We start from the raw sequence: 15,625 nt of genomic DNA, 5'->3' as shown, positions 1-15,625 counted from the left end.
CCCACAGTATCTAAAGTCACATCTGACAGCACAGGCTTAAGTCAGAGTAAAATGATCTGAAAACAGACATTGCTGCAAAACTAACAAGACTGAAAAAAAATCTCCAATACATAAAAGCTGTTTTAAATACAAAGAACAAAATAACTTGAAAATAACAAAATTACTTGAAGATTTCACTAATTTTCAAAATTTCTTCTACTTTGCTTTCAATAGTGCAGTCATTAAGAAAATCTATATAAGCACTGTTGCTTCTGTAAAGCAATATTATAAAGCAACATCTAACAACAGAAATCTCTTGACTGTCAGATTCACCTGTTCAATTGAATTTCTCCTCAAAACTCATTTAATGTATATGCCATCTTAAATTATCTGAATCACAAATCTTATAAGAAAACTTTTATGAGAGAGATTTTCCAATATGCTTAGATCTAAATTATTATTTGACTCTGCATCAGTAATAAGGCATCTATATTCCTGGAGAGCCATCAATTCAGTTCTTAATACAATTTTGTCAAAGCAAAAGAAGAAATGAAAGTAGACAATTTCATTTTTTAAAAAGTTACATTAGAAGGGCATTAAGGCTATTCCTTAACAGTAAAATTCTGGAAATATGTAGTTAAATCCCAACTGCTCCTAATGCAGCATTTGTCTCTAAAGCAATAATGAAAACTAAAATGCCATAACCAGAATGGCAAAGCTGGAGCTATGCAACCCAATCTAGTCCTTTCTGTACAGATGTAACCTACCAGTCAGTAGGACTACAGCAAAACCCTGTATTGTAACTAATAAAACAAGTGAAAACTTGTTTGTACTGAAACCAAGCCATTCTTTTATCTATTCACCTTGGGGACAATGGATGTACTTCTGGATGAGGTGCTCAATAAAAATTACTTGCAGATTGCAAGCAAAGGATCCCTATTAATACTTTGACCACTGACAAACTACTGCTGTCACACTGTTATGGAATCATCCCATGCTTTACTGAAACCATTTACTCTATCAAGTTTGCACGTGAATCAACTGTTAGTACTCATAAGCATATCTCACCTGCGTAGCTAAGCTGGTGGTAATCCTGAGCACTCTGAGACAGAATGGGCAAAGGATTGCCAAACTTCCAAGAAGCTTACATGAGAAAGCATTTGTGTTTATAAAGTATATTTCAGTGATCTGCTGCCTTTTCTCTTATCCCTACCCCTACTTTTTTTTTTTTTTTCATTTATTTAGTTTTCTTGTAAGGTCTACAGACAGGTCAGAGCTGAACCAAATTTCCAGTCGGCTGGAAGGTCCAGAAATAACTTAAAAACATTTCAATGACACATGCTTGAAAGCAAATGTAGTCACACAAGCAAGTAAATTTGATGTTCAAGTGACTTAAAAATTGCTGCAATAAGAAGGATATGAATATATTCATGGCTGTGGGTGGGAATAAAAGAGATTACATCTGAAAATCTCCTGCTACCTTATTTTCAATGACTACACTAAATATTTGCTGTATAATTTGACATATTATGAGCCAGAAAAGCCAAAGGTGATACAACCAAGTTTGGAGAAGAACTTGAGGACCTTTAAGCAGGTGAAGCTCTAACCTGCCATTTTCCCTACCATGTAAATCAAAAACTACTCAGCACAATTTTCTCTTCATGCAAAGCCACTGTTAATTTTCCCACATCACCAAGGCATAAAGCTGCTGGTTCCTGATTCTTCCACTTTTAAGTTTTTTAGCTTTAGTCTTTCAAATTATAAGACCAAAAGGTCAAGCAAAATAGGGTTATTTGTAATATACATAAGAGTAACTACTTGGAGCTATAATTTATTTGTATAGTTTTTGGAAATGGAAGTTGCTGGAGAAGTGTTAAGCACTGCTAAGACAAGCACTGCCTGATCACTTCTGGCTACCATCGAGGCTAACTGATGCAGGGGAAACTCTCATCTTAAAGCAGGTAGCCCCGCAAGCATGATTTTAATTTATATCAGGACAAATTATGCATCTATGAATATATTAATACAACCAGCACTGTGTCTTTCAGAAAGAATAAAAAAATCATGCATATATTAAGAATTACCTAGATAAAAAGTGACTGTGTTGCAGAAAAGTAAGGTTTTAAACTGTCTGGGACAAAACAAATGACATTATAAATTACAGAGCCATCGTTCCTTTAAAATACAATCTCAATTATGGAATTATTTCAGACCATGTTAAAGGCACATTTCTCTTAATGAACTGCCAGTTCTGTTCACGTTAATCTTTGCACATCAATATTTTTGTTCTGACTGATGATGAATTTTTTCTTCTTCAATCCACACCTTTCCAGTTAACCTATATCTACACAGCCGATTATTTCCTGTGTAAAATAATCTGCATAACTATTAACAAACTAATGAGATTAAAATAATTTTAAAAGTTGGCATAATTTTCTCATTATATAATACAGTATGTTCTCATAAATAAAAAAACCATAAAACAAAATCATAGTCAAACCAAGAAAGAAAAGATAGAGAGTACTATGGGAGCTACCTGGAGGCCTATATTCAAAAGCTTTACCATGAGCAGTATCTTTTTCTATAGTATTTTTTCCCTGTAACTAATGTAACAGAAAGAAGCTTCAAAACAATGAAGTTTTAATGAAAGCTTGATATTTTAAATACAGGTGCTTGTAATCATGATAATCACGAGGATATGGAAAGGTGTAGGAAGGGAAAATGTTCTCATATAAAACTGAGAGAACCATCACATGACTGAATAAGGCTTTTTTCAAATGAAACAATACTTGTTTTAATACATTTACAGATTCATATGAATGGATGGATGGACGGATGGATGAATGGATGGTTGGATGGATCTCTTGCCCAGAGAGCAGATCACAGCTCTCCAAGTCTTTTGTGCCACTGTCATGTAGCAGTCTAGTTCACACTTAAGTGGGCAATACAAGGCAATAAAAAAAAATCATGATTATCATAATAACACAGCACTGAGCTAGCTGCAGTACAGATGACATTCAAATCCCACGTTCTTCTTAAGCACAAAATACTGAAACAGATTTTTCATCACAGTTGTTTTAATGGTGTCATAACCAACTTCCTTTATTATCCTTAATGGATAATTAAGATGCTTTCCTCCTATTTAAAGGCTTGATATAACTCTCACTTGAAACAATAGAGAATTGCATTGAACCCTAAGTAATCTGAGATTCGTTTAACAGGGGACCCATTAAGTGAGTCACACCAATCCCCAGGTCCTTCATGCTTTTTAAAAAACAAAACATTTTCAGTCAATAATCCTGCATAGGGTTTCTCAGTGGGAAGAGCTTAAGTTACAGCATCTGCCTTAGTAAAAGCTGAAAAGCCTCCTATTTAAAGATTTTTAATTTCAATTGTTAAATAGCAATCAGTGAAGACTGGCATAGACAAAAATTTAATAAGTGGTTCTGCTTTGTATTAACAACTGGCAGAGAGAAGTTAAAGTCCTAGTTGAATACAGCTGAATCTCTCTACAGTTTTTGCTGTCTCCAGATAGTAAACTCATGTCAAATCTATTCTTTCTTCATAGATTATGAAACCCATTTTCTGCCCATAAGAGATTCTTACTGCACTGACTCTCGCATGGTAATTTTTTGTATAGATTGAACTGCTACCTCAATAAAGCCATCAGATATATGAAGCAAATTAGATGGAGATCCATGATGAGACAACAAAACAAATAAATAGGAGAAGAAAGAAACATTTCCAGCAGCAGCAGACAACACACCTTCTCTTGCATCTTCACCTCTGAAACAATTCTTTAGACCAAATGCCAGAATACTCCTTTGCACTGCTGTTGTTTGAAATCTTTTGCCACTCACCCATCTCCCTCCCCATCTCACCACAGGTCTGGGCATCACAGCAGAAGGTCCCAAGCACAGCATATGAAGCCCTTGCTTCTGGGAGGGAAAGGGAAGGATGCAGCTTTGGCTACTCCCTGACAGCAGTCAGTTATAGCATTAGAAACTGAGAAGAAAGGTCTGGGGGTGCAGGGAAAGCCTATTATCCTCAGAAAGCAAAATAAATAACATGGCAGCCTGCCACATGTCTCTGGGTCCACAGTGCCCACAGCTTTTGCAGCCGACATCATTTATTTTTCCTCCAAGAAAAAGATTTGAGGGTGTCATAGCTACCTACAACCTCTGCTCCTGAGCCCTGGCCTTACTTTGCCTGCGTCTAGAAAACGTGGACAGCAAGGGCTTTTCACCCTGACTCAGTAACAGGCCATCGAGGCTATTCCAGGACAAACACACCCAGCCCCAGCTGCCACTGTACACAGCAACAGCAGCTTCTGCTCTCCATGGAACATGAGGCATTTACAGCTCATTACAAAAATAACTGCTTTATTAAGTACTTTATAAAGGCCTGCAAGCTGACTCTGGTTTGAGCACTTTGGGGTTCACTTTCCAGGTTCTCACTACTTTTTTTTTTTCAGTTTCTTCACAACATTGTCACTGAAGTTATCTTCCTTGCTTGATATTTAATACAACTAGAGTCCTCAAAGAAGTCCACTACTGTCCTTCCTGAGGGCTAAACGAACCAATTCTTCAAATTTCAAAGGCTGTTATCAGAAAGGAACAGGCTGTACCTGGAGTAACAGCAATCTCCAACAGGAATATGGGACAGAAATGTCTTTTCTTACCATGTTCAACTCAGGCAGGGTGTTAGAGGGGTCTGTGTACCTATGTTTGGGGTAAACTGGTTTTCTTGACCTGCAGCAGCCTCTGATAACCAGCACCCAGACAGCTCCTAGACCTTCTCTGGAGCCTGCAGAAGGGCTGCTGTGGGGCCAGCAGCCTCAGAGTGACCGGGCAGCTCCTACAACTCACCCCAAAGGCTGCGTTAGGCTCCCCAGATCAGTCTCACCTAAAGCCAGGCAACCAAAGGGAGCCAGCCTATATAACTAGAGACACTCTCAGAGGAATTTTGCTAACAGTTCCATCAAATCCCCAACATCATCATACCAGCTCTTTGGGCACTGAGACAACTCCTTATCTCAGCATCTCCAAGAACTGATACTCTGTGGAACATTTACACGGGAAAACATCGCAGTTATCCACACAAGCAATCTTTGATGCTATTCACTTTTCATATGAATTTTATACAGTACATTATAAAGAAACCCTTGTGGGATTCTTACTGTGAAGAAAAAAAAAAAACTTTTTTTTCAACTTGTCAACATAGTTTTAGCAATTTTAACAGTAAGCTATACAGAAATAACCTTGTCCCTCATGACATACCACTGTCATGCTCTCCACAGAAAAATCTATATGGAAATGCATGGAAATATCCTCTCTAATACTCAGCTGCAGTTTTAAACTGCAAGTCCATTGAGTATAATTCCCTTTATTTTAATCCTCAAGTCTCTTTGCTCCTGCTATCTATTATTTATCATTCTATGTATCTAGAAGGATGCATGGTTGAATCACACTGACTTGATTCTTTTACTACATCAGAGGACTTTATATTAACAAAATTCTGAAAGCTTAAGGCAGGACTTCCACCACAATACAGACCTCCTGCAGATCCTTACTCATCCAGAGATCCCCAAAGACAACAAAAAGTAGTTGGGAAAAGCTTTAGGGTTAGTGTTATTTGAGAGACTAAATAAAAGACATTCTTATGAAGAAGTCATGCTGTTTTTCCACTCCAAAGCCGATTGCCACAGATGAGAAAGAGCAACTCTTATACTACAGAAACAAGCATTAAAGCACTAAGTACCTGATGCCCCTTGTCAACTCACCTTGCAACACTGGAATTTATTGGTAGTGTTACTGCAGTTTGAAGATTTTTTTTAAAGGAGTAAAATTACCAAAAATGGGACAGAGAGGGGAAGCATCTATTCAAGTATTTTCTAAATTTTTCAATTTAGAAAATTATCAACAATCAAGTTTTCCTATCCTTTCAAATATACTCAAGATAACAATACTTCTAGACCTGTTTTTCCACACTTTGAAATTGTATTTTGCACTTGTGTGCCTGCTATGAGGGGACCTAAGCTAGGCAGTTGCCTGCATAGTTTATACAACCTGTCTTAGAGCCATAGCACAGAGAAAAAGGCATTATACACACTAAAAAGAATGGCATCTAATTAAAAGATGTGATTACACAGAAGCACTTGCACTTATAATAACTGCACAATCCCAAACAGAGATCTAACAGGTCTTCAAACTCCACATTCACCCACTTCAAGCAGCTTACTTCTGTTGCAGGTCTAACAGAAGAGATGACAGGGAAAGGCAGCTGCAGAGAAGATTCACAAATGAGAAACTCCCTGAGAAGCAAACCCCAGCAGAAGGTTGGTTATCTCAGAGGGGAAGCAGGCCAAAGGCCCTACTAGTGACTTGGCCACTTTCTCTCACAGCCTCAGAAGTGCTTTTACTGTGTCACATGCTAGTCACGTCTAAATGTTTTGTTCTTGACACACATGACCTGATATTCTCAGTGCATTGAAATGTGGGTGGTGTCACCTCAAAGCTATGTAAATCTTTTATCTAGAAAATATCTAATAGCAAGTATAACATGTATTTTTCAACCCAGAAAGCAAAAGACTATTTTAACTAAAGAATATGTAAGAGTAATTGTGGGCAATCATAAACTGTGCTATGATCAGAATAAAGGTCGACATTGTTCTTGGAGGTGTCAGAATATCAGATTGCGAGAGGCTCTTTTCAGAGGATAAGAAACAAGGCAGGAAAAGAGTAAATCCTTCTTGGAAAGTCCCACACAGAAGGTGGGACTCATCTCCTGCCTGATTATTGTCAGCTATTTAGGGACTTGGTGCTGGAGTTTATCAATTATGATAATCTGCATGCAAACATAATTGATTAGCCAATCTTGATTTATATCAGCATATACAATAACTAAATACCAATCTCCAATCATTAAACAAAACAAAACAAGCAAGGTATTCAGTGAATCACAGAACCACACAAGAACAATTTGCCTAGTTCAATCTGCCAGATTGCTCAAGGCTTAGTCCAGTAAGGGAAGCAAACAGAGATTTGATAACATCTCTGGGCTGCTCCAATGCTGAAGTGCTTTCATACCAAACATTTCTTACCTTATAGCCAGTTGTGTGTTCAGCTTGTGACCATTATCCCTCATGCTCCCACTGTGCACCCAAGGGCACCACCATGCTCTTGGTAACCAACTCTTAAGGCACTGCAGAGCTCCTCATTCCATTACAGCAGCCAATCCCATGGATCTAACACGATTTACCTTGACTAAAACTGGCAAACACTTTCTTCACACCTACAAGAAGCCTCATTCCATTATTTCCTATGGGATAGTGGTTGACCAGCTGCAGTACTCCAGACCTTTCTTCTTGCAAATGGATAAAACAATAACCTTTCTCTAGTTATTGAGAACCTCCCTCAATCTACAGTCTGTCAAAGATCACAGAGAGCAGTCTGACAACGACATCAGTTGGCTTTCCCAGTACACTCATGGTGTGATTCTTGGGTTTGTCCTGGGAAGGGTGAGAAGTTGGACTCTATGATGCATACAGCCCCCTTCCTGAGGTCAGACTGACAGACCTGTAGTCCCCCAGAGATCCTTCTTCCAACCTTTCCTGTAGATGTAGATTGGCTAACCTCCAATCATCTGGGACCTCCCCAGTTAACCAGGAGCAAAGATCAATTAATGGAGAGTGGCTTGGTGAGCTCTTCTGCCAGCCCCTTCAATACCCTCACATGAATCCCATCTGGACCCACAGATTTGTGAGGCTCTGAATGGCACAGGAGGTCACTAACTACTTCCTCTGGATTGCAGGGGCTCTGTTCTGCTCCCTGTCCATGCCTACCAGCTCAGGGCGTGGTGCCCCTGAGGATTATGAGTCTTTCTGCTGAAGTCTGAGACAAATTTCTCATGGCGTTACTCATTAGAGGTTTAAAATACTGTATTTCTACTTAAGACTGACATATGCAGGAGGGGAAATAAACTCATAGACAGCCAAATTCACACCACAGGATCAAAAATAATTCTTGCACTTAATTCCATAAGAATTCCTAATATACATTACTTTCCTCTGGAATCTTAATTAGATTTCAAAAAGAATGCAGGTATGATGTTCAAGGACTATTTTTCACAGCAACAATTACTCAAGATGTAGTCTCCCCTATTATATCTTTTCAATAAAGCCATTTTTTATAGCTCATTCATTTTTAATTTGATAAAGCCTCTATTTTCTGTTCTCCCTTTTCATTTGACCGCTGAGTCTTCTCATAAACATTCATTTCCTAGCAGCTAGAGCACAATGAACAGAAAAGCAAACTGCTGTTCATCTGAACAAAGACACTCCCACACAGTGAAGTGTGTGTGTCTGGGAGCCCTGCTACAGAAAAACACATGCCCACAGTTATTCACAGATTCCACTTCAGCCACAGTGCAAGGCACTGGCAGACATGAATAGCCTCTTTTACCTTGTTTATTCAAAAACTATGATCCACCAGCCTGCTTTTAAGTATTTGATATCCTACAGTGAAGAGATTAAATAAGCCTGACGCCAAATGAAAAATTTCAGACATGATGCTGATATTTTTGGTAAACTTATGAAGCCAAAACCTGAAGGTCTTGTCTTTAGAGACTAAAAGGCCTTTGCTCTAGGATTTTATATTTATTATGCTAGCAAAGTCACTGATTTCTTGATAGGTTCTCTCCTGCCTTGAGTGCATTTGAAAGAAAAGCAACCATCTTTCTAATTTTCACACTGCTCCTCACATAATTAATCAAGTATACAATCTAAACTGACTTCCTTTCCAAGCACATTATTGCAAATCAGTCATTTGTGGGAGAAAAGCATAAAGAGAAATAGGACTATAGTTTACACCTTGTTTAAGAAGAGTCTTTCATATTGGGAAGCTGGAAGATGGACTATAATAATACAGCATTTAAATAGTAAATATGCACAGGGGCACACGGACAGCACACAGGTGTGCTCTCATTTCTCATGATCCCAGTGAAAGGGGTCATGACCTTTCCAACTTTGACCTCAACACTTCCAATTTTTCATCTTGGTTCTCAGAAGAGAAATTTAACCCATCTGGTTTTCAGTTTTATGAGGTCATGAGCCATGAAAGAAAATCTAGCTTTAACATAAAAAGAGATATATAATCTTCTGTCCCTGTATAAGAGTAATTACACAGATGTTTCTGTTATGTCAAAGCAAACTTAAAAGGGAAAAAGTATCTTCTGCACAATATTATACATTGATGTCTCTACCACTGTGTATTTCTTTCTGGCTGTACTTATACATTTCTAGTCCCTCTATCAAAACCATGCACAATGGTCAAACATAAACTCCTGCCAACACAAACCTCTGAAAATCCTGCCTTTCATGTCATCACTGGGCTATTCAGCCTGGTGCTACAATGAGGCAACAATTCCATTAGAAGTGATAGATAATTACATTTCCTACTACAGCAAGGCACAAACCATCATCCCACCTTGTCCTCTGCTCTCTGGCACCACCAGGCAACAGAACCAGAGTCAACTCGTGTCTGAGTTGAACTTTTCATTAATTGGTTCACACATCCAGTAATGCATTTAATAGTGCTGGTAAAGGGCAGGTTGTTTTCTTTTTTCTTAAAAACACACAAAAAAGTTTGCAGCCTCCCTCTCCCCAGCCACACAAGCCATAGAGCTTCAGCAATCCACACCCACACTGTAGGAAACATTTTACATACAAAAGAATTTGTGAGATCTTTTATGGTTTCCAGCATCCATCAAAGCTAGAGAATCATTGTTACAGTCTTGCAAAAATTTATAACATGGGGATACTTGGAAGTCAGATTAGTTCATAGGGTTCTCTGCATATAAATTATACAACAAAACTATTAAACAGCACAGCACCTTCAACAGAGGGTTAACTCATATTTCACTGCAAGAACACTGAATGATGCACCTGTTTCATATCCTTAAGATATGAAACCTCACAATAAAATGCAACATGCAGGAATGGGGTTTTTAAGCATTTATTTCAAAAAACAGCAAGTTTTGAAAAATGACAGCAAAGAATCATATGTAAACCAGGAGACAAGTGCTTCTAATTCTATTTCTATAATTGCCTTACAATTCAAAGGCCAACCAAGTCCTTGTGGACTGTGTCCACCTTAAGTCCTGTTCCCTTCTCCAGCATAGCAAATACACACTGAGCTGTTAATTGCAGTAACGCTAATTAAAAGACAAAACCTCATGACTACATTAGCAGTGAAATTGCCAATTAGCACACAAGGCTTCCTCATTACTGCTGCTGCATGAAATGTGAAGCAGGATGTGGATAGCAGTCATAAAATAAAAGACATTTTTTAAAAGCCAATAGGTCACATTTTCAGCTTACTTCAAAAGTACTGCTGGAATCAGTAACTGAGAAGCTGACCTACAGGAAAGAAAGAAATTCCTACAACCTTTTGTGAAAACCACTAAAGAAAAATATTGCCATTTTCCACATCTGCATTCACAATGGTTTTCAGAGGAAAGAGTACTTGCCTTGGTGTAGCCACTAGAAACGGCTTAAAAATTTAAAAATAGGCCAAAGGCTAAGACTCCAGTGGATAATTTATCCTGACTTTATATTCCATGTAAGGCTTCCCCAGAAAGAACTAATGGATACTGAAAGCAATCCAGGTGATCCTAGTGTCCTTTATTCTACAGAAGGAACACTTGTGTCCTTCAGTCTCTTGCAATGACCATTTAATGAAAGTTAATCCAGACCTCACAACCCTCAAGCTGCTTCCATAAAGTGATTGTGCTTTTCATACAGTTTATATTTCCTCAGATCTCTCTCTACCTTTTTTTTTTTTTTTAAGATTTTTAATTCTAATTCAGAGGTCTCATGGTAAATAAAATGGAAATACTTTCAGCATTATCTTCCTTGGGAGAACTGGAGTAGGTATTTGTTTTTCACTTGCTCCCTTTTAATCAAGCATTTTGTTGACCATAATCAATTTCTTCGCTCAAGAGAAAAATGTGCAATTATCTACAATGAAGAAGGTGTGTCTAAGGAATAGGGTGGGGGGGGAAGAGAAATCAATGGAACCATCTGTCTGACATTCCTACAACATTATAAGATACTTGTAATTAACTGCTTGCCTACCAAAGTCTGCCAGCTTTAACTCCCCCGTGTCACTGATCAGAAGGTTCTGTGGTTTCAGGTCCCTGTGCAAAATGTAACGCTGGTGGATGTAAGACAGTCCTCGCAGCAACTGAAATAAAAATAACTGAAAAAGAGGGGGACAAAAAATGACCTCTGTTAATATTTTGCATATAACCACAGGTGATTTCTTCATGATATGCAGGGTGCTTGCACATTGCGGTAACATTGCGTCAGAATTCCTCCCAAACTGGCTAAATCCCACCCAAATTTAACACAATGAAATTTCCATCTGAAATATACTTACTTTGCAAGGACTAAACCCAGCCTCCAATGTCATAGATTCCATTTGACTGCTTTAAGAAGAATGAGAGCAATACAACCATGTGCAGAAGGCTTGGTTTCTACCAAATTATAATTATATTCCATTTACCCATATGGCCTTAGAGATTAGGTGGTAGCCTGAAGACAGATGTGTATCTTCACTAATTATAGGCAACAACAGTACAGGGTGGATAGGGATGGGGAGATAAGGCTGGGGGATGGAACACTGAAGCTAAAACAAAGAAGAAATTAATAGTATAACAATAATGCCTGTGTACCCAAGGAAATCTGCAAGTAAAATAGATTTTATCCCTTGAAGTCTATTTTAATGGGAGTTTCTTATGTATTTTTCATTAGGAAATAACTCTCACTGAACCTAAAGACTTTTGAAACCTACTTGCAATAGTCTTTAAGGTAATTTTAGATAGAAACCTAACTCACCATCTCCTGGTTTCTTAGAGTCCTTCCTTGGACTCTATAAATGCTTACTCCTAAATCTAAGCATTACTATTGTGTATTCTGTAATTTACAATTATGAACAAAGAGCTGGAGGAAGAGGATCTTTTGTCCTCCCCTTTCCATCTCCTGCAAGCATCACTCTTGCATGCTTTCAGACACTTGCTGTGAAGGGCTGTTACCCGTCATGGGCTTTGTCAACACAAAGGGTGAATGAACTCCCCGGAGTTTTCTTTGCAGTTATGAAAAACCTGTCCCAATGCAGACCCTTCCTTTTCCCTGATATATCTTAAGAAATACTTCAGTTTCTAGATGTGAACACAAAAATGCCCTCCAAAGCTAAACATGGAGGATCCAAGTGCAGGTGCCTCACAGCTCAGAGGACAGTGAAGTGTGCTCTCTAGGAAGACTTGGTAAACCACACCCAAAGATTGGGAAAAAGTCAACTCAGGCACATGAGAATTTCTAATTAACTTGCAACACAAGCATCCTATTCAGCGATTACTGAAGTGAAGAGACATTATAAAAAGGGTTACAAAATCTGATTATGGAAGAGAATAAAGGCTGACATGAAAGAAACAGAAATGTCATGCTACTGAAGGTGAAATGAATTTAATTGCATTTCATTTTTTCCCTGAGTGCAGACACAATGCACTCTATGTTTAACTATTTAGCCAGGGCACAAAGAGCCATATCAATCAACTTCTTGCCAGGGTAGGGTCTAACAATGTGCTGAGGAAACCTAAGAGAAAAATACAGGAACAAAGAATAGCAGGAAAGTCATAAGTAACATGCACATTCCTTTCTGAATTGTGGTTAAAGTGGAATTCATGGTACATAAAAACTATTTTAATAAGAGCAAGAAGCAGAAATAGCTTTCATTACAGCCTGAAAATATCAATTGAATTCTATTAAATTCTTCAAAATAATACTTTTTTTAAAATAAAAAGATGGGCAAAATAACAAGTTTGCCAGGCTAAATCAATAGCATTTAACTTCAAACATTATTTTTAAATATGCAAAGAAATTTCAATTATCATGGTAGCTTACAGCCCTGTCATCTTTATAATAACTCAAAATATATTTATTAATGACTTTCATTTGGCTTTAGTGAAAAGAGTCAAATGATTTGACATAATGTGCTAAAAAAAATGCCCAACAACTTCACAGCTAAACAGAATAAACATCTGCTCTTGAGGACAGCTTTGGAATGTAGTTTTATTCCAAACTTGTAGACATGCTGTACTCATTAAGTACTTCCCCAAAAGTTAATTAATTCACTCACACCTCCTTGGAGGTAGCGCATGGAAGAGAAGGGGGAAAAAATCTTCCTGAATTCATTACAGGGTAAACTCAAATATTGGTTTTTTTGCTTTCTCTTTTTCTCTTCCCCTATGTTTTTATTTGGTAATTTAAATGTGAAAAGATTTACGTTAACACAAGCCCAACATCTGGCAGCAAAGCATTCTGCAAACCACTGGCCCTTTGAGATTTCTTGGGATGAGAAAACACCAAGGGAGGCCTCTCCATTTCCAACGGTTTCTCAGCCCACAAAAAGAAAATATTAATTGGAAAAAAATGTTTCTGGTTCCTCACAAAGCACTTCTGCCCTCTCACAGTCAAGTTCACACCCCTGATCTTGAGGAAAGCCTTCTCCAGGAAACCCATTTTCTTTCCAGATTGTCTGCATTAACTTCTCAAGAACAAAAATGAATCCTATATGAGGAACCATCAATCCTTACCCACACACCCAATCTGAAATGGACATACCTCCTATCATGGTCATACTCTCATTTACTTGATCCTTCCACCACCTCACTCAATTCCAATCACCATGAAACCTCAGCCTGGGTTTTTTTCAGGGAGTTTTGAACAAGCAATGGAACTGCCATTTCCCAAGGACCCAGGATGGGGGGCAATGGCAAATTCACCATGTATTTCAACAGGTTGGTTGTGATGGTAAAATCAAGACAGATACACAACTCGTTAGCTTTCATGTTGGCAATTTTAATATTTGCATGGCCGTATAGGTAATGAATAACCTGCAATAAATAAACTAAGGCATCATTTATGTACTGTTTCTAGCCTATTAATAAGAACAAAGGTTTTGATAATGAAATTAAGCTCACAAAATACCAAAGGTCGCTGTGTTGAAAAAGACAGAAAACAAAACAGGGATTTAGCCCTAGAAGTCAGGTTTTCAGCAAAGTTTAATATTAGGAAGCTCAACACTACATTCAGACAAAAAAAACTTAACACTTGTGGCTTCAAGTCTTGCTTATTTCTTTCAGCCATTAAAAAATACCTTTTTTCCCTGACTGTTATGCAGCTCTCACTTTAATGAGCAACATATTTTAATGAAGACTTTTCATTGTCAGCAAGAAAAATGCATGCAGGTCAAAGCTAATTCAGGGTTTATGGACTGTGATATTAAAAGAACATTAGCAGTTCTTAAAACATACAAGAGAAAGCCCTCAAAGGGTGAGTTAGCGCCTACACAGTCCTTCAAGTGTAACGCCTGGATAACCATTTGAGCTATATGCAACATTTGACCAAATGCCCACGGTAGTTTTAGAATACAACATTTCCTGAGAGACTCGTAGCTATGTGGATGAAGAGCCCAGCTTTCCTGGTGTTTGAACGAGTCTGGGTGAGTGCACAACCCAGAGCCTTACATGCAATGGCTGCCTGGTGGCCCATGAGCCGCAGAATGATTCACTGTCTGGTGGCCTCTGAATGAGCTTGAGAGTTAGACACTGACACAGGCTGTGCAAAACACATCTAAAGGGTGGGATTGGGAGCAGCTGACACTGACTTAGGTTCAGAAAGCTCTTTCCAGTCTAAGGATGAAGGGGAACACTCATCTAAGTGATCTGTGTAAAGCACACAGATAACTCCACACAGTTGCCCTCCATTACCAGAGAGGGCAGAGAGTTTCTGGCAAAGGATACTGGGGTAAGTGAGAAGCAGAAACCCACAACAAGCCTAGGGAGATTCTCTGGAAAATGTACCATTTCCACACAGACTCTGCTGAGGCACAGAGGACCCCAATGACAGAGAGGATGCTTGCCAAAACGACAGAATAATGATGCCTGTCAGGGCCTTTTTTAAGACTTTCCGTGATGGCAAAGAGAGATTTCTAAACTATTTTCTTCATTTGAGCTCCCTTAATTTATGTTGTGTTTTGGGAATGGAGGACCTGGCCCTGGATACAGAAGTAGAAAGCTGCATAGAACTAGAAAGCTACAAAGAAGTTTTTAGTTTACAGAGGATGCACAAAACTCTTGGTTCTGCTCTCTTGGCAGCAAAACTCTGCAAAAAGGCTGAGATAACCTGAAACAGGACTTAACATGATTTCAGAAAAAAACTGAAAGCAAACCTGAATTAATCTTTCCTTAGCAAACTCATACTGCTCTATTAGTATAGCTACTTTTGAAAAATACACAATACCACACAGGCTTTATTATCACCCAACACTGATCACACAAATGTTCCTGCTTGCCCTGTGTATCAAAGCACACTGGCTGGGTATCACACAGTCATCTGAATTCCCAAGTGTGTATTCAGCATCAATAAAATCATATTTAGTCCTATTAGGCCATCAAATCTAAAAATACCAGTAAAAGAAACCAAACTTAGGACATCCCATCTCATGCTTGCAATCAGTGAAGTTCTCCCTATTATCCAGAGGACAGTACAGGCTTCTGTACATTATTGGCTATTTAAAATGGCAAA

At 38.4% G+C, this 15,625-nt stretch overlaps 1 protein-coding gene across 9 annotated transcripts in view; it reads right to left on the bottom strand.

Moving 5' to 3' along the window:
• CDK14 (cyclin dependent kinase 14) overlaps nucleotides 1-15,625 on the bottom strand; it is a 343,783-nt gene that overhangs the window by 173,178 nt on the left and 154,980 nt on the right. For all 9 annotated transcript variants that reach the window (XR_012579124.1, XM_026795414.2, XM_026795418.2 and 6 more), the window contains one exon: nucleotides 11,114-11,237. Coding sequence is in view for 8 of the 9 variants with exons in the window: in XM_026795414.2 (XP_026651215.1) it covers nucleotides 11,114-11,237 (124 nt within the window). In the remaining variant the exon portion in view is untranslated. The remainder of the gene's footprint in view (nucleotides 1-11,113; nucleotides 11,238-15,625) is intronic.

Source organism: Zonotrichia albicollis, chromosome 1 (assembly GCF_047830755.1).
Source record: "Zonotrichia albicollis isolate bZonAlb1 chromosome 1, bZonAlb1.hap1, whole genome shotgun sequence".
NCBI lineage: Eukaryota > Metazoa > Chordata > Aves > Passeriformes > Passerellidae > Zonotrichia > Zonotrichia albicollis.
The sequence above is the reverse complement of the archived record's forward strand: the minus strand, read 5'-3'. Positions and strand labels throughout refer to the sequence as shown.